The 22,295-nt window shown below is 42.2% G+C and overlaps 3 protein-coding genes across 5 annotated transcripts; all 3 read left to right on the plus strand.

Moving 5' to 3' along the window:
• Positions 1–440: 440 nt before the first annotated feature.
• On the plus strand, positions 441–6,761 carry rnf14 (ring finger protein 14). The gene is made up of 9 exons (XM_076750957.1): positions 441–545; positions 1,268–1,426; positions 1,623–1,753; positions 1,971–2,160; positions 3,296–3,690; positions 3,834–4,062; positions 4,509–4,681; positions 4,847–4,977; positions 5,085–6,761. Exons 2-9 carry the CDS (start codon positions 1,276–1,278, stop codon positions 5,143–5,145), a joined length of 1,461 nt encoding a protein of 486 aa, XP_076607072.1. The 5' UTR covers positions 441–545; positions 1,268–1,275; the 3' UTR covers positions 5,146–6,761.
• A 108-nt stretch (positions 6,762–6,869) lies between these two features.
• endou2 (endonuclease, polyU-specific 2) lies at positions 6,870–12,070 on the plus strand. The gene is made up of 7 exons (XM_076751017.1): positions 6,870–7,564; positions 8,607–8,781; positions 9,331–9,442; positions 10,437–10,558; positions 10,734–10,846; positions 11,125–11,278; positions 11,816–12,070. The coding sequence occupies exons 2-7, from the start codon at positions 8,680–8,682 to the stop codon at positions 12,068–12,070; spliced, it is 858 nt and encodes a 285-aa protein (XP_076607132.1). The 5' UTR covers positions 6,870–7,564; positions 8,607–8,679.
• Positions 12,071–12,868: 798 nt separating this feature from the next.
• LOC143332693 (NEDD4 family-interacting protein 1-like) lies at positions 12,869–20,318 on the plus strand. Of its 3 annotated transcripts, none has more exons than XM_076750428.1 (8): positions 12,869–13,052; positions 14,825–14,912; positions 15,329–15,459; positions 16,927–16,989; positions 17,586–17,673; positions 17,780–17,904; positions 18,199–18,265; positions 18,814–20,318. In XM_076750428.1, exons 1-8 carry the CDS (start codon positions 13,023–13,025, stop codon positions 18,915–18,917), a joined length of 696 nt encoding a protein of 231 aa, XP_076606543.1. In that variant the 5' UTR covers positions 12,869–13,022; the 3' UTR covers positions 18,918–20,318. The 3 variants fall into 3 exon arrangements, with proteins under 3 accessions (XP_076606543.1, XP_076606544.1, XP_076606545.1); XM_076750429.1 differs by having other exon boundaries at positions 16,930–16,989; XM_076750430.1 differs by lacking the exon at positions 16,927–16,989.
• The last annotated feature ends 1,977 nt before the right edge of the window (positions 20,319–22,295 follow it).

Raw genomic sequence — 22,295 nt, forward strand, 5'->3', positions numbered from 1 at the left:
CTGCAGGCGGCGCTGTTACACCATCACTGCCCCCAGCGTGCAGGACTCAAGTTCTGCTTGATACAGAAACAGGCTTTCATTCACACACACGCACACCTCATAGTCTACAATTACTAAAGACATTATCTTCTTATTATCATACTATTTAATTGCCTATTGTTTTTTTTTTTATTATTGTTTAATTTTTCTTGAAACGATAAAATGAGGGACTTATTCTTCATTATTGTTATTGCTTGGTACAACTGACGATAAAACAAATTATTTGTAACGAGTGTATTTTTAAAATATCAAATTAAATCATAAACTCCGTGACGGAAATAATTACATTTAAAAAAAAAAAAAAAAAAAAAAAAAAAAAAAAAGTATAAGAGATTTACGGCCGCTGACCCGTCGTGAGCAGAGACACTCTGGCCTCTATTTGACAGCTGGAGCAGGGAGGCGTCTCTCAGCTGACGACCGAGGCCCGCCCGCCTGCCGCTGGCTGCCACCACCTGCCAGTGCCACTAGGAGGATCCTGCCCCTGCTGGGTGCTTGGGTCGGACAAGGTAAGAACCGTGTCATTTTCACGTAATTACTGTGATATCGTACTTTCAATAGCGCTGCTTGAACGTACAGATGAATTCGCCTGTTTTGAAGCTGCCACAGCAGCAGAAGTTCCAGCAGGGCCGAGCTCTCGCTGTCGCCATAGCCACTGTTTACATCAGCTAACACTGCTAGCTAGCTTGAATGCTTTGCCCACTGCTAGTTTCCGAGTTTGCTAGCTCAACTGTCTCCTGGCCTGAAGTTTGCCAGCTTGCCCCAGTCCACAACACTCGTGTTATTTAAGAGAGCGTGAAAATATCATTGAATTACAAGCATGTCTAATAACGATAAAGTTCACGTTTGCTAGCTAGCGTGCTAACAGTCACAGTATGGCTTTGACGTCAGCTTAAGTGAGATGATGTTATTGTTACAGCAAAGTTGCGTTTGCTGTCATCATTGATGTGGCCTATCACCTACTCTGTTTAAGAGCGCCCTTTGACTGATGATTAACTAGCATTGGATCAAACAGTCAAAACATGGAAAGGTCTTCAGTGCTGATTTGGCTCTGTGTTGATACTAGTTACTGATATACGTGTTTAGCCCCAGCTCTTTCTGACAGTATGGTGTCTGCTGGTTGTTTTGGCTTTGCCACATCTATGTGTTGCTTTTGCCGTTTGTTGTTTTTTTTTCTTTCGTAAATGTTCATAATGATGACGTTGTGTGTCACATGTTACTGTTATTGCAGGAATGTAAATGTCTGAGGACAAAGAAGCCCAGGAGGATGAGCTGCTTGCTTTAGCAAGTATCTACGATGAGGAGGAGTTCCACCAGGCGGAGTCTGCACAGGGGGGAGAGATCCAGCTTTGTCTGAAGCTCCCTCCTGATTTCAAAGTCATTGTCAAAGGTACACCTGTCAGTAAGAAACAGGAGTGTAGAACTCAAGCACAACTCATTTGCAAGTCAAATGTAATGAGGACTTTTCATATTTTCCCTTAGGCCTATATTTTAGATGATATTCATATAGATATTCTCTTATTGAGGCATGTTTTTCAGTCTGGCTCCCATTAAGATTGTAATGAAGTCTCCTCTGTGTGTTGCAGGAGAGAAGCAAACTGAGCATAATGTTTGCTTCTTACCTCCTTTGGTGCTCAATTTTGAGCTTCCTGCAGACTACCCATCCAAATCCTCACCAATCTTCACTCTCAGTTCTAAATGGATGACCAGAGCACAGGTAAGACTCATGTTAGTCTGTGTCATTCTTACACACCACTGACCAAGAGCTGACCAGCACATGTCAGCAATGTTTGGTAAACTAATCATTTGATTGTCAACTGAGGTAAAGTGAGTGGCTTTACCTTGAAGATATTTTTGGCATCACCAAAGAGAAAATCCCTACATTCATCAGCCTACATACCTGTTCCTTCTGTTTCCCCATCGTACCTCCTCAGATGAGCGCTCTGTGCAGACGCCTGGATGAACTCTGGGAGGAGAACCAAGGCTGTGTGATTCTTTTCACATGGATCCAGTTCCTCAAAGAGGAGGCTCTGGACTTCTTAGGTATCCAGTCTCCTCTTGAAATCATCAGGGGAGGAAGTAAGGCAGGTGGGGAGCGCAGGAAGACCGACCCTGCAGTCACAGGTACACATTGCGTTTTGCTAAAGGATACAGCTCTGTTGTCTAAGGTACCTCTCTTATAGTCATACCAGCATATAGCTATAAAAAGTAGAGAATATTTCCTTTCATTTAGACTTTAGTTGAAAGAGGAACTTGGTCAGAAGAAGCACAAATATACTCCTCAACTATTCTGCTATTCTGCTTATGAAGTAGATATGCTGATACTGTAGATTAAATGGGTGCAGTACCAGCAATTACCATTTATTTACTCAGCCTAATTTGCTATAGAACAGCTGCTCAAGTCTCAGATAAGTACTTCATATGATCAAAGTACATGTTGTGTAAGAATTCTGTTACATGACAAGCATTTTTCTTCCATTAGAAAACTGCATTATTTCGCACAAGCAGGGCTGTCAGACTCATTTTCCCCCCGGGCCACATCGGCGTTATGGTCGCCCTCCAAGGGCCAGTGGTAACTGTAAGACTGTTTAAATGTAACTGCTCCTTAATGTATTGTTAAATGTGGCATTTTACAGAAACAAACCGTCTCTTCAGCCGACTGTGTTGCTAGTTCCTTAACTCGGTCTGCAATGGTGTTTCTTGACAAACTGACATTTTTGAAAAGTCTATATCTGGTCGGGACACACGTGCTCACATACCTTTAGCATGAAACGCTTCAAAAATGCACCCTCTGAAAAACACTGGAAGCTCAGGCGGTTTCTTCAGCCACACTAAAGCTAGCTTTGACTGCTACATCATTTTTGGCTTTGGCTTTTGTACCAATATTCTGCTGCGATTGCAGTCTTCCTTTTACTTCTTGGACAATTTGGCGTTCTTCTTGGAGGCTAAATTTGGCATATTTGTAGATATTTTTCAACTCCATCGCTCGTTCGAAGAGCGCTTAATTAAACGCGATATGAAAACACGGCACTCAAGTGGGCACTGTGGGAGATGTGGTAGTGTAAAGCAGCATAGATCCTTATTTTCAGACAATCATATGCCTTTTAAGCTCTTGTGGGCCACATAAAACAAGGTGACGGGCCGGATTCAGCCTGATGGCCTTGAGTTTGACATGTGCACTTTTTAAAAATTTGAACTTAAAACTGAAAAATGGAAATGTTTTCTGAGTGTGGTTAATAAGTTGATCAATTTCGTTCAGCTCTGCCACAGTGTGAGAGTCATTCTGAAAACACTGAGGAGAAGAAGAAGGAGAAAGGAGAAGTGAAGAAGGAAAAGTCTGAACCGCAGTTGTCTTCGTCTTCTCAACTGGACCCGCGGGCCGTTCTTTTGATGGACCCGCGTGCCGACCTCCTACCTCAGCTCCTGGACTTTGACGAGGCGCAGCGGCAGAGGGTGTTTGACAGCAAGGTGTTCTGCTGTGGAATCTGCTTTGTAGAGAAGCTGGGCTCCAACTGCCTCTGCTTTAAGGAGTGCCAGCATGTGTACTGCAAAGCCTGCGTGACCGAATACTTCCAGATCCAAATACGGGACGGCAACGTTCAGTGCCTTAATTGCCCTGAGCCCAAATGTACCTCCTTAGCCACACCATTGCAGGTGAGCGAGCTCTAAAGTAGATGTGTGTCTTCACTGAAGAGGGTTTATCTGAATTCCCACTCTTTAACTTCAAATTGACTTTTTAAAGTTTTCCCACCTTATCACTTGTAATGATCCAGTTCCCTCTGTCTGTCACCGCTCAGGTAAAGCAGCTGGTGGATGAGGAACTGTTTGTCCGTTATGACCGTTTGCTGCTCCAGTCCAGTCTGGACCTCATGGCTGACGTGGTCTACTGTCCCCGTCAGTCCTGTGGCACCGCCGTTATGGTGGAGCCAGACACAACCATGGGCATTTGCTCAGCCTGCCAGTATGCTTTTTGCACACTGTGCAAGCTGGGCTATCATGGTCTCTCCAACTGTAAAATTCCTGCAGGTAATGTCGCGGAAAATACGGCAATTTTAGTTCTCAGTGTAACAAGAGTAGTGGAGAAGAGTTATTAATTACTCTGACGACTGAAGTTCCATACTAATTGGCATGCGTATTTTAAATGTAGCTCATACATTACAATACATTTAAAAAACAAGTACAACCATGATCAGTCTTTTGTTGCTCCTGTACCATCTTGTTTGAAACGTGTTGCCACATCAAATTCAGAATAAGCAGATATTTCAAAAAATCAAGCTCAGCGTTTTCAGAATCTGGATTGTAAGTTCCTGTTGAAGTGGAGACATTGTGAACAATAATTGTTTTATCAGTAAAATATTACCAGAAAAAAGGTTAAAAAGTTACATTTTTAAAGAAGAATCGTTAGGTACCACATTTTGTCAATCCCAACCCTGAGTCCTCAGTGGGTTTCCATTTTCTGTCTTGTGCCTCAGATGAATTGCGTAACCTCAGAGATGAGTACCTGTCAGCCACAACTGAGGGGAAAAAGTTCATGGAGCAACGCTTTGGGAAGAGGGTGATCCAGAAAGCAGTGGAAGAGTCCTTTAGCAGAGACTGGCTCAATGAGAACTGCAAATGCTGCCCACGCTGTGGAACCAATATACAGGTCGGGCTCCCCCTGCTGGTCACAGTGGCGTAGAACAGGCTTTGACTTTGCCACCAGGGGTCACTGTTCACCGGTGGCGGTTTTGGAAATGAAACAAACAGAACAGCAAAACAGCTTTTTTTTTCTTTTTTTTTTTTTTTTACCATTCTCTCTGCGTCTCTCTAGAAAGTGGATGGCTGTAACAAGATGACCTGTACCTCGTGCAGACAGTACTTCTGTTGGCTGTGCCTGGGCCTGCTCAGCAAAGTCAACCCGTACAGTCATTTTAACAACCCACATTCACCCTGTTACAACCAGTGAGTGATCCGTATTCTCCGTTTTGTTCACCACCTCAGTTTGTCGTTGACACTTAGGATCCAGGCATAAACACACTGGTTGAACGCATGTTTTTCTCCTTTTGCAGACTGTTCCAAGGCGTAGATCTCGATGAAGAAGATGCCTTCTGGAGTGATGAGGAGGACTGACCCCAGTGCAGTACTCCCATTTGAATGCACTTTATCTCACATAACCATCACTCATTTACACCTGCATTAGCACGGCAGTGCCACTACACCCGTATACCCTGGTACCATCGTCTACGTTTTGAATATGATCAGGCGTCTTTGTTATGGATCTTTCAATGCCTGGGTGCAATTTATTCATATTTACTCAATGTAATGCAAACGTCATGTGTAGGAAGTATTCGGGCTGGAATGGCAAGAGCAGTTTTAGGTTTTATCTCAGAGGGAAATAGAAACAGCTGTGGTCATTTGGGTAAAAGTAGACGTTTTTTTTTTTTTAGACGATGACGCTCTTTTGGTAACGACAATCAAGGATACATACTTGAATACATTAGTGATTGGCCTTTTATATACTTTATATACAGTAAATTAGGTCTCTCTTCTTAATTGGACAAATAGTGACTCAGACATTTTGAGATCTTGCAAGCTTCTCATGATAATGGAACCACTTATTAAGCTCAGTTTGGTAAGCTGAAGGTGTTTGCTCTCTGTGCGTTTGCCCTTCTTTGTCATAATCAGTATCCTGCTTCTTATATTAAGCATCTACCCCTCTGGATAGCCTTCCATCACATGTCATGCTAACTTTTCTTCAGACAACCTGAAAAATGGATAATTCAGTGAAGCTTCTGATCTAACTAAGACTCTCTGACACACACACACACACACACACACACACCATTGATACAGGATTAAATCAATGGAAGCAAACCTGGGTGTTGGTGACCCAGCCAGTTCCAAAACTACTGAGGTTTTCTTGTTCTTGCTTCATAATAGGAAACCCTTGTTTCTCTCAGACGGACACAGTGTGCTCCGTCTGTCAACGTTTTTAGGCTGGGGTCATCTCTTGTCAGGATTTGATTTTTTTTTTCTTTCCTTCTCTCTGTTCTGAAAATTCTGTTTACGTTCGTTTCTTCTTGAGATGAGTTCATTTACAGGAAAGTGTATTTGTGAGTCATATGATAGAAGTCAGGCAGGTCGAGGAGAGGAATGTCATTGCGTTGATTGTGGAGGGTGCTAACATAATTAGTTTGAGTCCCATGTTTGTCCATACAGAATGTACTGAAGGAGAACACTGCAGGAAGTATTCCTCTGATGGGGACACTGGGATTGTGATTGTGGTGCATGTGGGAGAATATTTGCGAATGTGAGAAAATGTATTCACACCCTCCTTTGTACAACATTTATTTTAATTTTGCCAAACATTAGTGCCAATGAGAGGCTATTGAATCTTGATAATGAGATACATCAATAATTTCGTACAATATTATTATTATTTTTTGTAACGCTTTATCAGAAAGAAGACTGTCTCGTGTAGGCAGTTCAGTTGGAAGTTGAGCCCTGCATCAAACCTGTTCTGAATTGATGCTGGTCCGGATGGATGAAAAGACAATCTCTTGTTCAGGCTTGAAATGCACATGGATTCACTTTCTTGTCAATGCAGAGCCACTGTCATTTCACGTCTCATCTACGAAACGTTTGAATACATGACCTGTTAGATGCGTTCAGCATACTGTTCCTTGAAATAAACGTTACCACTTAGCATTTCATCTGTTTCGTCCGTTTCATCGGGGACTGGAAAACGTACCTTGGTGCCAGCAGCTAACAGTTGACCAAGGGTGATACAAAACTTAATGAATGATCACTATTCCTGTTTTATAGACAGGATTTCACTCTGATTCTAACTTATGTGATTACATGTGACGAATAAATGATTGTCAGGAAGTAGTTCCAGCAGTGAAAGATCAACATTAAGCCTCCATGGGAAGCACAGCACAGTGATTCATCCACGTAAACATGCACAGAAAGCCCACAACAGACAAAAAGTAAAACAGATTATCTAAGCAGCTTTTTGTTTCATTTGTGACCAAACATTTAGACAAGCTGAGATCCTTAAATGAAATCTCAAAATCAGCAAAATTACCAAGATTGAGTATTTTCTGTTCAATTATTTGCTCGCTGTTGTGTTTTAAGTAGCAGTTACATGTCGTTACCTGAAACCTGACCCATATTTACCCTGTACTCCAGAGGTTATGCTGTGACAGAGCGAGAAACAATGAAATACTAAAGAAACAAAGAGCCCACGTTTTAGCCTGAGATTGAAAAGAGACGACAACATGGTGTAATCCCTTTGGCTAGAGTTGCTGACAGGGGATAACCCTTTAAAACGGCCCCTCTCTCCTGTCCTGCCCCTCTGTTCGGCCGCCCCCCCCAGCCCCTGCCTGTCTTTCTCCATACACTGGCTGACTGACTGAACTACTGTTACTATGCTGGTAAAGACACCTGCTCTCACGAACACAGGAAACCACCAGCAGCACCTGACCAACGCCGAGGACCTTCACTGACACCTCAAATCGCTCGTCGTTTCAGCCTCCAACAGGAAAAGGTTAGTCGGCTGAGGGGATGCGCCTCAGACCTCTGACGGTGAGGATGAAGTTCCCAGAGCTCGGTGTCATGGATGTTCCATCAGTTGTCAGCCATGTTTTTGTGGAATGCAGTGTTGAGTCGACTGGATAAGCTATTCTGTTTTTACAATGCTCTGGACCAGCACAGGCCTCCATTAATTTCATGGTAGCCCGGTGAATCACTGTGTTGTCATTATGTGTGCAATATTTAATTTTGGTGATCTCGCTAAGAAGCTTGTGCTAAGTCAACTCCAAGTATTTTAAGATGTATTTTTTTAACACAATGTCTTGGTCAGATTTACATAACGTTTGAAATGAATATCTTCATGCAGTGCTGACAGGTGGCCGTGTAAATTAAATCCATCTTTAGCAAGACTTAGTTAAATATGAATGAATGAAAGTCTCATATACACAACTATGCCCCGACCACATGGGCCTACAAGCCCAAAATGAAGGAAGCCAATTTTAATCATTTTCACAGTCAGATTTCAGACCCTCCTGTCTACAATAAAATTCATAAATCAAGGACAAAACATGCATAATACAGGAGAAATTGGAAAAAAATACTAATTAAATAATCTATTTTGCCTTTTTTTCAGGCTTTAAAAGCTGCCTTAAACACAGCAAAATTAAAAAGCAACTCCAAGTTTCTGATCATCTGTACACCAGAATATTTTTGATGAGCCATTTCATGGAACATGGAACAACACACACTTACAGTAATTCAGTATATCAGAACAAAAGAAAATCACATGGCTCGTGCATGTTTTCCTTCTCTATAGTTTTTGAATCCACAACCTCCATACCTAAAGGAAAAACCAAAAAACAAAGAGCCTGGGTTTCTAAATAATTAACACCATTCAGAGCATGTTCAGAAGCACTTTGAAGGAAAACTTTGCATTCATACACTTATCTTTGAAACTCTTGCCCGGTAATGAAATAAAATATAAAGTATCATTCACTCAAAATTGTACTTTACTAGAGTAAATGTGCTTTTTGTTACTGTCCACCGCCTCCTCTCAGACACATATAGTGAGACCAAAGCATCCACAGCTCAGCCACTGCGGGACCGAGAACACAACTGAGCCATCCCATCATGATTGAGAGTGACAGAGAGCTGTCGGCTATGGTGCAGGAGCTATGGGACAACGACGTCAACAGACTCAAACCTGGGAAAGACTACAGGATCTCTCTGCAGGTGCACACGCACAGTTTCTATCACTTCAGTGCACATTACATAGACTTACATTAACCATGACTATTACCACCACTTGCCCAACCCAAACCCTAACTAGAACTCTAACCTAAACCGAAACCTTACCTTTACTAATTTAAAGATTCACATTATGAGGACTTTTGTCCCCTCAAAACAGGTTTATGTCCTCACAATGTGAGGAACACGCATCCACACAGACATGAGGCTGCTGTCTTCATCAATCGTGACCTAAATGATCTTATTATGTGCAGTTTGCTTGTTGCCTACATGCTTAACCTCGACTCATATACAGTTGCTTGGTTGGTCTTCTTCAACAGGTTTTGTAGACAACACTGAACCATCAATAAATATCCACAGCACTCATTTTAAGACATTTAATGATTGAATGCAAAATGTGTGGTAGCAGACAAGAAGAGCATTTCCTGAACAGCATATTAAGATTTGTTGTGTGGAAACAGAAAGCAGTGAACCCACATAAACTATTTGCACAAGTCGAATCCTAAAGTTGGAGTGGTTGTCTTCCTGCTGCAGGGCAAAGCTGGAGACAGCATGGCTATCAACAATGACGACAACAGTGATGGAGCAGGATATCCTCTGTTTACACATGTCGATGAGAACATTTTCAAAAAGGAGACGTTTTTGGGTGAGTGCATGAGGGTGGACACAGAGTTGTTTTTGCACGCAAGCTGCAAAATCACCATCATTTGACTTGATTTCAGTCAAAAGTGAGTTATTTTTCCTCATGATGAGGCTGCCTGCAACTGGATTTTCTAGATGGGGAACGAGTTGCTGCTTCTTTCGCGGCTGCGGTGTCAGAAAATGTTTAAATTGACGTGATCTCTTCACGCATTCCACTGCACCGTCTGCCGCTTTGATACGATCCTCCCCGTCACCTCCCTTCACAGTAAAGCTTTTTCATCTACTCATAATCTCCTTATGACGAACGGTGGCATGTTGCATAAGCACAGAGCACGCAGAGTTCAGTGCACTGGGTGCAGAAAGATGCTCATCTACAACCAATGGCTTCTCCTTCACATCTTCCTCCGCATGATAACTGCTGAAGCACGTTTCCCTCCGGCACTTTTTGTCTAGTGATGTTTTCACAGATCTATGTTGTGCAGCATGTAGGAGAGAGCTGTATAGGGAGTCGTGTTATATAATAGTTGGGATTCAGAGTTCACCCTGAGGCTGCGGTCCCATTGAAAAAGGAGTATCCCCCCCCCCTCCTTGCTATTTTTTGTACTTAGTTTGTCTAGTCTCTGGAAATGTGCTTCTCTGCCCATCACTGCTCACTGGAGCTGCTGAATATAGCCACGGCAAATGGATCCAAGCAGACCCACAAATCTCAGTTTTGAGACTTTCTCCCTATTATTATCCAGATTTTGTCAGTCGCTTGTAAAGCACTTTGAATTGCATTGGAATTGTTGAAAAGGTGCTGTATAAATAAAGTTTGACTGATTGATTGATTGATTGATATACTCCAGCTTTGCTCAGCTGTCTTCATAATTGTCATCATATCCATGTTTCCAGGATTGGACAGCACTTAAATATATTACCTGTTTTGAAAAATGACACCATGTTTTATTCCAGACTGAACAAAATGCCTTTTTGAAGAGCATCTGTGTTTGTGTCTGCAGCTTTCATCTCCCTGTTAGATAACTATGAGAGTGACACCGGTGAACCAGAAATTGTAACCCCCGAGGAGGTAGCAGAGAACCACAAGTTCCTGGACTCCATCATTCAGACCCCCACGATGAAGGTACCTGTGGGGAAGTAACCACAGTAAATACAGTAAATAATTTTACAGGTATTCGTTGTTCAGAGTGGACCAAAGTGTTGGACTTCCCAGCTGATATTGCCAGCCTGTGAGCCACACCGCTAGCATGGCTAAGCGTGTAAATAGCAACATTTTAACAACTTCTTGTTGTTTGCAGATAGCTCACAAATACCTGGTAGAGAAGCACCTTTCTCCAGCGAATGAGACAGAATTCAAGGAGCAGCTGTACAGGATCTGGTTTGAACTTTATGCGAGGAGAGGCTCCAGCAGGTGGGTGGAATCTGGCACAGCACTTAAATAACTTCAGCAGTGGAATCTGGCGCTGTGATGGTAGCACATTCTGAGAAACTGCCTGTGCAGTTCATCCAGTCAGCATCACCATGACTGCAGAGCTATACGGAATACATGTATTTGTTGTATGTTCAGGATGGAAGCAGCAGGCTGAAGACAGCTGCATAATTTTCATTGATGCAAAGCTGCAAAGTTAAAGAGACAAAAATATTTCAGACAAAATAACCGCCATGTGTTGTGTCTTTGTCTCCCACCAGGCCAGACTCCTCTGGGTTTGAACATGTGTTTGTCGGAGAAACCAGAGGAGGGCGGACTGTCATCGGCTTTCACAACTGGATCCAGCTGTACCTGCAAGAAAAGTTAGGACACATCGACTACAAAGGCTACAGCGTCAATGCAAACTCGCCCCAGGTATGATGCTGTGTGTTTCTTGCTTTCATTAAGATGGACCAAAATGGACCAAACACAGCACTGCTGCATGTTAAAAGTATAATCTTAAAAATCTAAGCTTCCTCTTTGACCTGAAAAAGGACTGTTTGTCTCCTTTTCACTCCTAGTTGACGTGCAGTTTCTGTAGTCTTGCTCTTGTCTCTCATTGTTGCTGCACACTGATGAGAAACCTCACATCCTGCTATGATCAACTTTGCTCTCTCGGCTTTTGAGACGCTCTCTGTAACCTGAGCACATGTTCTGGACCTGTTGATCGTGCTTATGTTGAGTTGTAGTTGAATTTTCCTTTCTCCTAGTTAAGCCTGATAATTACATGCTGACACCTCAAACAGCTGAGTCTGTCTCGCATCTTCAACACTTGCTTTCCATCCTGCCTCCTCTCATCAGACTGAAGAGAAGCTGCTTTTGTCAAACACTCCTTCCTTCTCCGTCCCTCACCATCCTCTTCTCCTTTCGTTCATCACTTACCGTTTCTTTTTGTTCTCTCTCTCACTGCAGCCTGATGAGAACAAACACATCCTGGCGCTACAGTTCAGCTGGAAGAACGGTATAAAGCCAAAGGGCAGCATCTTCATCGGTGTCAGTCCTGAGTTTGAGTTCGCCCTCTACACCCTCTGTTTTCTCACCTCGCCCAACGAGCGTGTCAAAGTCCAGTTCAGTTTCTACGACGTGGAGATTGTTTGCCACCACTACAACCAAAAGCACATAGGCACCACATACCCTGTGCTCCTTAAATACCGGAAACTTGAGTAACTTGACAAGATATCAGTTTGATATATCTTCTCTAACTCTTAAGCTTACATTCAAAGTGTCACAGGAATTGTTGTTGTCTTTTTATTTTAGATAAAGATACAATAAAACCTTACAAGACCCAGTTACATTTGTTTTAGTTTTCTTGCACAATGATGCCTATTCTGAGACTGTGTTAAAGAATATATAAGCTGACATATATATCAGATTCTTTTTCCTTTGTAGTATCTACCAGGTAAATTTTCATTCTCCTCACTATTAGGTTCCAATAATCCACTCACCTAATATTGTGCTCAATGTATCCATGTTACACACACACACACACACACACACACACACACACACACACACACACACACACACACACACACACACACACACACACACACTTTGCCCCCCCTATATAATTCTATCAGTAACGTGGTAATAATGTTCATGGTTGTTTCACTTTTTTTCAAGCGAGGGCGGTAGAGGGTTTGTTGTGACCAATGACGTCAATCGCCTGGAAAGCAAGTCCTGCATCAAGTTAGCAAGAATGAAGAAGAAACGGGTCGGTTTTGACTTCATAATAAGAGCACAGGGAATCTCTAAATAAATAAAATGTTATTGTTCTATAAAGTTCTTTCAGAATGTAAAGAAGAAATGGCTGAATAGATTAGTAATGATACAGGGTATTTATTGTTTTATTAAAAATAACCCAATATACTTGCAAAGTTGCTGTCTGTGTCCCCCGCATGGATTTTATTTCTAAATGTTGACAGGAAGCCTTGTGATTTATGTTGACCAATACTGTAACTTGACGGCAGTGTGAGCACGGAGCAGTCGAGGGAGAAGCAGTGTTTCATTGTGGAGAGGATTGAGTTTACAGTTTGTACTGTTATATAATTTCGTTTTTGTTGGGTGTCTCGGCGGCGTGAACCTTCTCTGTTATTGATCACCAGCCGTTCAAATCGGAATGGCCGAACCGAGCGCCCGATATCAGCAGGTATGAGAACACCATCAGTTAATAGGTAGCTACACGTTAAAGATTTATCATGACACTTTAACGTCAGCTGTAATGCTATACTGTTAACAGTGTATCCCTGACTTAAAGAAGATCACCCTCACCCGGGTGCGTTGGTGTCACTCTCTTGAAAATGACGGTTTCCTGGATGTTACTGTTGTCAATTATATCTTTTTATGCGATTAACCTCGTCATTTTCATCGTTTGAAGCTGGCTTTTAATAGCACGCTAACGTTATACTAATGCTAGCGTTTCCTTGTTAGCTGTTTAGTTCAAGCTAACGTCACATGAGCGTGAACTTGATTGTCTGTTCGGGCTTTTGTCTCTACTTGTTTGTGGTTGTCTAGCGTTGAGTCATGTCAGGAAGGCTATGTGCTAGCTAGTTAGCATTTTTGAACACTAACGTAAAAAAGGAAAGGTGTAACTTCATGTCACTAGCGCTTTTCGACGGTCCTCGATGCATGCTAACCGAACTGTCTGGGCTGTACATGACCTACAGCAGTGGGTGTGTTCGCTGCTCATCGAGCTTAACTGCTAAATCCAACAGCTAACCTGCTTAGCTAGGTTTTGGTAGGGCAGACAGTACTTATTATTACGTCTTGCTTATTTTCTGGAAACAATTATTTTACATGGCACTTCTTAAAGAGGAACATTGGGGAAAATGTTCGCAGTGTCAAAGATTCCAGCTTCTTAAATGTCAATATTTCCTGGTTTCTTCACTCTTTAGTGAAACTAAACTGAATATTTTTGTTGTGGACAAAACAAGACCTTTGAGGATGTCATCTTCGGCTTTGGGGAACACCGATCCATTTCACCTTTTCCTGTCATAGACCAAACAACTAATTGATTTATTGATAAAATCAATGACAGATTAATCAGTAATGAATTCATCATTAATTTATAATTTTGATAGAGGATATTATGAATTCTCTCTATATGTTGAAGCATGCCTGCGGACAAATTAAATATTTTTGCATGTTAGGTGATGTGATCGACTAAAACACTTCCTTGGTTAGGTTAGCAAGTAACTGAAATTATTTAATTGGAATTTGTTCCTTTGAAATGTGGCAGTTATTGATTACTACTGTCTTTGTTTTCCCTGTAACATTATCTTATGCATTTAAAGTGGGTTAACAGTTCCTTATATAGGAAAATGTTTAGGAAACTATGGGACCTGTGAAATAAAGTGCCACCTACACCAAAGAGGTGTTGTTATTCTGTAATTTATACCGCTGCAGATGCAGTGTTGCAGACTTACTGTGTGGTATTCAGAAGCACCTTGGTGTCTTATCTCGAAACTGACACTTGTCTTAATTGATCAAATGGGCTAAAATCTTGTTTGGCTGAACCAAGAGTGAGGACGAGCTGAGTCTGGCCTCTGTGTCTGAAGCGACAGATAAGACTGTGATGAAGTGATTTTTGATTGATTGCCCTCCTCACATGTTTCCTACTTTTGATGAAAGAAAGGGAAATAAGGAGAAATGAGAAACACATTGTGGTCATTTCCTCTTATAATTTTCATATGTTCTTGAAAAACATTTTTGATGTGGTCCTGGTTTCTGTTCCTCTCGTCTGATCATTTTATTGATGCTGACTGTGAGTTCTTTTAAATAGGCCATGGGCCTTGAGATGATCATTCAGCACTGCACAGGAAGTGTGACAAGCGTGTGTTTCAAATGAAGAGCAGCCTGTGCTGCCACCAGTGCACTGTAGCCTTAAATAAACCAGGAAGTGGTTTCTCTCCCCGTCCACAGCTGCCCAATGAGGAGGACCCAGAAGGGAGTCCGCAGGTAGCAGCTGACGCTCCACCCCCATACAGCAGCATTGCAGTGGACAATGTTGGTAAGGCTGTCTGGTTATAATAGTTGACTCACATCAGTCAAAAAGAACAACACCTTCTCAGTTACATTACTCGCTATAGAGGAAAATGTTTGGTCGCCGAGCAAAATCTCACACAACAGAGATTTGTCTTGTTTGTATAAACAGCGCTTCCTATGTAATCTATTGTCAATGAGTCAGCTGTTGGTGGGGATTAGTTTGAAATTCTGGTTTAGAGCTCACCCCAAAGTCTTGAGCTTGTTTCCACTTCCAGAGCTGCTTCAGTGATTAAGCACAAGAACAAGAACGCATGTTAAATAGAGCCTTTAGTTTTGGTGATGAAAGTAAACACAAGATGCAGTTGTCGAAATAAGAAGTGAGATTTAGTCTCAGTAAAACATTCACCTTTGTGTGTGATTTCTTGGTGCTTTCTCCCTCAGCCTACTTTGACTACAAGGAAGACGGGGCTCTCCCCAAGCCTCCATCATACAACGTAGCAACCACGCTACCTTCCTATGATGAAGCAGAGAGAAGCAAGGCCGAGACGACTGTTCCCCTGGTAACTGGAAGAGTGAGTGTCTCACTTTTTTTCCTTTTTGCCTGCGGTCACATTCAGCATGTACACTATGTGCGCTCACATAAACACTGTAACTTCCGCTCAAACTCTCAGGAAGTGCTTAGCGCCCTGCTACGGAAAGTTTTTCGTTTTGTTTTGTCGTCAGAACAAACTGTCTCTTTCCTACATGAACTGCTGTCTGCCTTTGCTGCTGGTTTGATCAACGAAAAAACATTTATGATCAGTCATATTAAAGGACATTTAGTCCACAGTCTGTCTCACAAGTGCTCACAGTTGCCTACCTTTTTCTGAATGCTTCAAAGACCGTTTCTTACCTTAAGGCCTGGAGTGAACTGATTTGTTTTTGTTAATATATTGTTTTTGTTTGACACGATAAAACAGGGTTCTCAAACTTAATGCTCAAAGGTCTTGCTCTGATTTTCATTCAGATCAGAGGTCTGGAACGAGTGGCGATAAGAAAATAACACTGTTCCAGCTCAAAACCGAGGCATGCAAGGCTTAGACAGCTAGTCCGTGTTTATTTCTGCCTCAGACATATTCTCACAACTGCATTTACAACAAAGGAGACACACTGTGTCTTTGCGATTTAGGAGCTGATACGAATTCTCCAGTGTAGCATCTTTGCATGAACTTGGCAGAAAGAACACACAACAGTCTCTCCAGATGTTAACAATGTCGGCAATAGGGAAATAAGCCACATTAAAACCACTTTCATCTGGGACAGATTGCTGTGGACAATCTCTGGCTACAATGTATTTTCAAGGTCACTTAGAGTCACTTATTGATGAATGTAAAATGTATCCAAGAAAATGTGACACTGAATAACTAATTGTGCCCTATTCATAACACCAGGTATGGGCTGGGTCTGGATGTGGACCAAGATCCGGACTTTGAGAAGCCCTGTATTAAAAGTTTCCAACGCACGATTGTTTTGGGAAACATCGGTGCTTTTTTATACACACAAAACATTTGTGTCTGGGAGCCCTTTCCTTTCAAGTTATTATGTGGTTATCCTTTTCTTTCTAAAGGGCAACGCACACCTCATCTCCTGCAACATGCCATTAAACTTAATGGTCTTAAACCTCCCGTGTGCAGGCGTGTCACGAGCAGCTCATACAGCAGCTTTCCTGACGTGCCTTTAAAGAACCAGTGTGTAAGATTTAAGGGGATCTATTGGCAGAAATTGGACATAGTATTCATAATTATGTTTTCATGCGTAGACCGGGAGGGGTGAGCCGAGGTGTGTTCAGTTGTTTGCAGCCTTCACCGCTAGATGCCGCTAAATCCTTCACGCTGGTCCTTTAAAACCTCTTGCTTCTGTTAACCTCTGAAAGGAAAACACGTATATCCAGCAAGTGAAGAATCTCCGTTAGCGGTCACTGTGATGCCTAACTGCCTGTGGAGCCACCGTGTTTGATTGTTGGTGTTGTGTTTCTCTGCCACACACTGCCTTGCGCTCAGCAGCAGCCTCAGCACAGAGAACGCCTGGAGACTTTTGACGATGTAATTCGCAGTTCACTGGAGGTAACTGGGAGGAGTGGGGGGGAGAGTGTATGATGAGAGGAAGTGTATTTGGTCCTGGTGTGTGAAAACACAGATGTCACTTCAGTGTGTGTATTCAGTACCCCACCCTTATAGTATGTCTGTGTCTGTAGAGTGCTAGCTGGTACTTAGTTGGTAGTTATACAAGATCTACTGGTTTCCCCGATGTCCTACATTGAATTTGACTGACTCCAGATCTGTGGGTAATGTGACAGTAATAGTAATTAAATGGGCTCATGTGTTGTGATGGTTTCATTGGTCTGCTGGTTGTTTGTGTTGTATTTACTCTCTGTTGTCAGCAAAGTTTGGTTTCCACGAGCAGGTGCTTACCCGTGCTTCACCGCTTCATCTCACCTTGATCTCAGGCACCACAAACACATCACTGTGAACTGGTTAAAATAAATCAAACTTAATCAAAAGTGATTGATTTGATTGATCTGGAGACAGGAAAAAGCTTGTCATAGCAAAGAAAAGCACTGGAAAGCTCTGCTACTGCTTCGTTGTGCTGTGGTGATTTTGGATAAGTGCTTAAAAAGCTTACTCTTTGTTTTGCTCTTCTGTCGCTTGTTCCATCACAGGATGAAGACTTTGTGACCAGAGATGACTTTGAAGATGCTGATCAGCTGAGGATAGGAAATGACGGAATCTTCATGCTCACTTTTTTCAGTTAGTTGCCCAGTCTACTCGTCTCTGTTGCTCTCTTTTTGCTAATTAGCGAACTTGTGTTCTGATGACATGTCTAACACTCTTTTTCCCTCCATCCTTCGTCCAGTGGCATTCCTGTTCAACTGGATCGGTTTCTTCCTGTCTTTCTGTCTGACCACCTCAGCAGCCGGCCGCTATGGGGCCATCTCAGGCTTTGGCCTCTCTCTCATCAAATGGATCCTCATAGTCAGGGTACATCAAGGAGCCCACACACAAACACAGACGTTTCACAGTGCACATACAAACACATAAAATGTGGTTTTATGTACGCACAAACAACTCAAAAGCCCCAAACACCACTCTGGTATTTTAATGTTGTTTCTGTAGTGGCTGGCTTGTTGGCGCTGCACTGTTTCCTCAAAGGTCTCTTTAAAGCAGCGTTGCTTTCTTCCTTCACTTTAAAAATGCAGGACTCATTTGAGTGAAACCATCGCAGGCCATATTTATTCTAACCAGTCATTTCTGTCGCTCTGGTTTGGTTTCTAGTTCTCCACATACTTCCCTGGTTACTTTGATGGACAGTACTGGCTGTGGTGGGTGTTCCTGGTGTTGGGTAAGTAGCCAACCTCTGAACTTAAATCAATCAAATAGGGAGTCATATGTTTTTTGCCCTGCCTGTGACAGATTTCTGCTCTGTGGAGCTCCATCGGAACAATGTTGATGTGCCATATGCTGTGAATATGTTACAGAATAGATACATCAGGATAATTATCCTAATTATCCATAATTATCCTAATTATCCTTATGAGATGATAAGGTTTCTGTTTGCCAGTAGGGCTGTGCGATATGACCAAACCCTCATATCCCCATATCAGTCATTTCATATCCAGATCATGATACATATCATGATATAGCACATTTTCTGATGAATACATTTCTGTGACCATATGACCACACAAAAAGACAGACTTCTTGTTGTATCTCACAGCCTCACTTGCCAGTAAGTGCAGCTTTATGTGTGTTCATCAGGGTTTATATCAGTGATCCACTCAGAGGACGTAGTCACGTTCATCACTGCTGCCAAGTCCTAACATGGACTTTCATTGTTGTTCCCTGTAGCCCTTCTACTTGTGTCTCACTGTCTCTGTGTTCGCTCTTCAGGCTTCTTGCTCTTCCTTCGAGGATTCATCAACTACGCCAGAATTCGCAAGATGGCCGACACCTTGTCCACCCTGCCCCGCACCCGAGTCCTCTTCATCTATTGAGCTCACAGTCCATCAGTTTACATCATCTTTTTTTTTTTTTTTTTTTTTTCTCCTTTTCACTGAGACACCTTCTGGCTTTATCCAATCAAAAAGGGAGAGAAGGACTTTTTATTCCCCCTCTGCTTGACATGATTTGGACAAAACGAAGTATACTGTCTCCTCTTGGTGTAAAATAGTGAATGCTGAGAAATCTGTAAAACCCTTCAATTGTTAGTGGTGAACTGTCAAGTGCTATTTGCGGTTATGAAGTGTGTGATGTATTAAATTAATGCCTTATTTACCGTTTGTTGGTAGCAGCAGCGTGCACTGTTCTCCTGCGTAGACACCAGGGGGCGGTCTTGCTTGTGTTATTTTTCACCACTCTTCTTTCTGATGAACTCATTTGTAGAGAGAGGCGCTCTCAGCCCAGGGGCCAGTGGGTAGTGTCAGGGTTATGGGTTGACTTACGCAGTGTGAAATAATGTATTTCGAGTACCAGTTTAATGTGTATTTAACTTTTCCAACCAATATTTTTTTGTCCCTTGTGAAATGGTATGTAATTCAGGTAAGAGAAGAAGGGAAAGTGACTTTTTTTTTTTGACTTCAGAGGCTGAAAAGGTTGAAGACCATGTATATGGAAGGTCAGGGGCCGGGTCTCCCCAGAGCATTTTTTCCCTCATGTGTTTAGGAATTGTCCGTGCTTGCACACACTGTAATCGGGAAAAAGGTTGCTTATGTATGATACATCAGCAGAGAGGAAACCCTGCCCTATGAAGAACAAGGGATACAGTATATTAATACAGAACATTGATTATTTTTTTTCCCTCTTTTGACATTACAGTGAAAGAAAGTATTGAAAGAGTCATTCTTATTATGTTTACCCTCATTCTGGTGGAAGTGGAATGATTATTTTGTATTGCAAGAATTTTAAGTATCTGGCTTGGAAAATGTTTGGAATTAAAGTGGCAAAAGTCGATTTGACGTCGAGCTATTTATGAAACGGCGATAAGCTTCCGGTAAAAATATCACATGACACAACAGCCGTTTTAGTCGTGCTGGTTATTCAGGTTGCAGGATACCGCTTCCTCTCAGCTGGCTCACCACAACAACTTGAAATTATAGCATGCTGTCGTACAGTATAGGCTGACATCAGAAGTGAGAGCTATTTCTGTCACCACCGGGTTTTATTAAACTTGTTTACATACAAACATTTCAGCTCACTTGTTCCGTGCTGTCGCTCTCTGGGCCGCATGAGAGGCAGCTCAAGTAGGAAAAAAACATTTCAAAAAAAGGCTTTTCCCCCCTTTCAGGATCATTAAGACATTGAGATTTTGGATGTGTTGTTTTCTCCAAAAATGTGGCGAGAAGAAGAAATTTGAGAAATTCTGTTCTGTCAGTGTATAATAAATTGTTTGAAACGTTGATGGAGTTTAATTTGAACTCAACCTCACCACCATGTTCAGTATTTTAGAGTGTGGCTGGTGTGTGGAGGCTTCGGAAAGCCCTCGGCCACAGAGAAGAGGAAGCCTCGCTGACCATGATGTTCACTTACTGACATGAGACGCCATGCTAAATTTAACACACGAGAGACACGTGTGCTCAGGAGGCGACATGATTTACTGTTCATGGCTAATAATACATGTCGGCGGTGTTTTTCCTTGCAGTTGGAACAGGAAGTGAAGGTCATCCCACCTGGAAGACATGTCACACCAACTGAAACAGTCTTTGGTTTCACTGGAAACTTTTACTGTCACTCAGTGTCATCTCTCCACCCCGCCACGGCTGGATGTTGGCCTCTAGTGGTGCTCAGCTGATATGACATTAGTTCCATTCAGGTCATCTTTCACAGGGCGCAGAGGGAGGAAGTGTCACTCTCAATTCACTAAAATGGTTACTTTCCAACTTATGATTAAATAATTTCCAGCACAGGAACACAGGAGTCGAGGAGAAATGATTTTCACGCTTGCATAAAACTTTTTAGAGGAGTTGAAGTGCTGTGAGTGAGATGAGAAGAGGAGGAACTGAACTTGACACTGATACTGAAGGGCAACTGCTGAATGTCAGCTGACATTTTTAACAAATGTTTCTCCTCCCCGTGAACTATAAGTTTTCTCCGTTGTTTACCTCTTGAGTTGCTGCACCACTGGTGCTTTCTGAAAATCAGATTTCCTGAAGTCATTTCTCCTTTTGCATTGCACACTATGGAAAAATAGAACCAGCTGTGGTTCAGAAATTACAGATGTTCAGTAGCTCTGGGCTGAAAATGTGAACTTTAAACTGTCTCAGCTTTACAAAATTCATTACTTGAGTATTTTCAGACTGTTTTTTTTTGTTGTTGTTGTTCATTTCTTCGATTGCACAGGGCACAAACAGCCCATGAAGGCAGGAGAGTAGAAAAAGACAAATGGGGCAAAGGTCACGTGCCAGACCATCATCACCGGTCCACTGAACCACGTCACCAGTCGACCTTGGATAAATAAACCTCACTTTGCCAGGTGTAGACGTGTTTAACTGCTGACAGTGTTTCAGCTGTAAATTCTGGCAAAGCACACAAACAACAGAATTCCTTATCACCCCCATCTTACACAAATTCAGCCTCAGTCCACTTGAATCCCTCTGTAACGTCATTCCTCCTCCGCTCCAGCAGGGTCACCCAGTGCAGGTGTTCTTGTTATCCAGATGTCATTCATAAAAAAAACTCCATTGTGCCAAGAGCTGTCTGTGTCTTGTCAGCTGCCCTCGATTTACTGAGACGGAAGTATTTCTTGGAGTAATTGATGGGAATTATGTGTGCTAGCCAAGTGCCTGCTCTGCTTGCATGTTTTAGCTATCAGAAGATAAGAGGAGGGGTTTTTTTTTTTTGATTTACAGAAATCCTGGGAGCGAGCCATCTTTCCAAAAAAGACATGCTTTACTTGTCTGGCTTCTGTTAGACAGACCTTTTGTGCAAAGAGAATTTGAATTTACGGTACTTGATAAAGGCATGAAATGCATAGGTTGTGTTTTTATGGCTATTTAAACAGGAAACGCGAATGTAAAAATCTCTATTATATCTAAAGTCTGATATTTTTAATATAAACAATAATATCATATAAACTTTAATATGCACTGGGTGAGTTATCTGTTTGATAAGGCGATTTGAGCGTGATTTTAAAGAAAAATGGCCGCTGTGTGAATATGTCAAAAGCACGGCAGACTGCTGGACCAACTATCACTAAATTTCACATTATGTCACACAAATCGGATAAATCGGTTGATTGACTGATCACTTTTATCATCACAAAGCCAGGTTGATTTGCAGCTTGGGGCCAAAACTGAACGTACAATCTAAAAATCCAAATCGCTGACAGCGTGCAGTGCTCACAAGAGTTCCAGAGGGCAGTGTTCAGAGTTCTCTCA

Source organism: Chaetodon auriga, chromosome 15 (assembly GCF_051107435.1).
Source record: "Chaetodon auriga isolate fChaAug3 chromosome 15, fChaAug3.hap1, whole genome shotgun sequence".
NCBI lineage: Eukaryota > Metazoa > Chordata > Actinopteri > Chaetodontiformes > Chaetodontidae > Chaetodon > Chaetodon auriga.

Bases quoted from the DNA above. Each gene is read 5' to 3' on its own strand.
- rnf14 (XM_076750957.1), top strand. From the start codon at position 1,276: ATGTCTGAGGACAAAGAAGCCCAGGAGGATGAGCTGCTTGCTTTAGCA. The intron at 1,427-1,622 runs GTACACCTGTCA...TGTGTGTTGCAG, and splicing joins TTTCAAAGTCATTGTCAAAG to GAGAGAAGCAAACTGAGCAT. The intron at 4,063-4,508 runs GTAATGTCGCGG...CTTGTGCCTCAG, and splicing joins CAACTGTAAAATTCCTGCAG to ATGAATTGCGTAACCTCAGA.
- endou2 (XM_076751017.1), top strand. From the start codon at position 8,680: ATGATTGAGAGTGACAGAGAGCTGTCGGCTATGGTGCAGGAGCTATGG. The intron at 8,782-9,330 runs GTGCACACGCAC...TTCCTGCTGCAG, and splicing joins ACTACAGGATCTCTCTGCAG to GGCAAAGCTGGAGACAGCAT. The intron at 11,279-11,815 runs GTATGATGCTGT...CTCTCACTGCAG, and splicing joins TCAATGCAAACTCGCCCCAG to CCTGATGAGAACAAACACAT.
- LOC143332693 (XM_076750428.1), top strand. From the start codon at position 13,023: ATGGCCGAACCGAGCGCCCGATATCAGCAG. The intron at 13,053-14,824 runs GTATGAGAACAC...CCCCGTCCACAG, and splicing joins CGAGCGCCCGATATCAGCAG to CTGCCCAATGAGGAGGACCC. The intron at 14,913-15,328 runs GTAAGGCTGTCT...TTTCTCCCTCAG, and splicing joins CATTGCAGTGGACAATGTTG to CCTACTTTGACTACAAGGAA.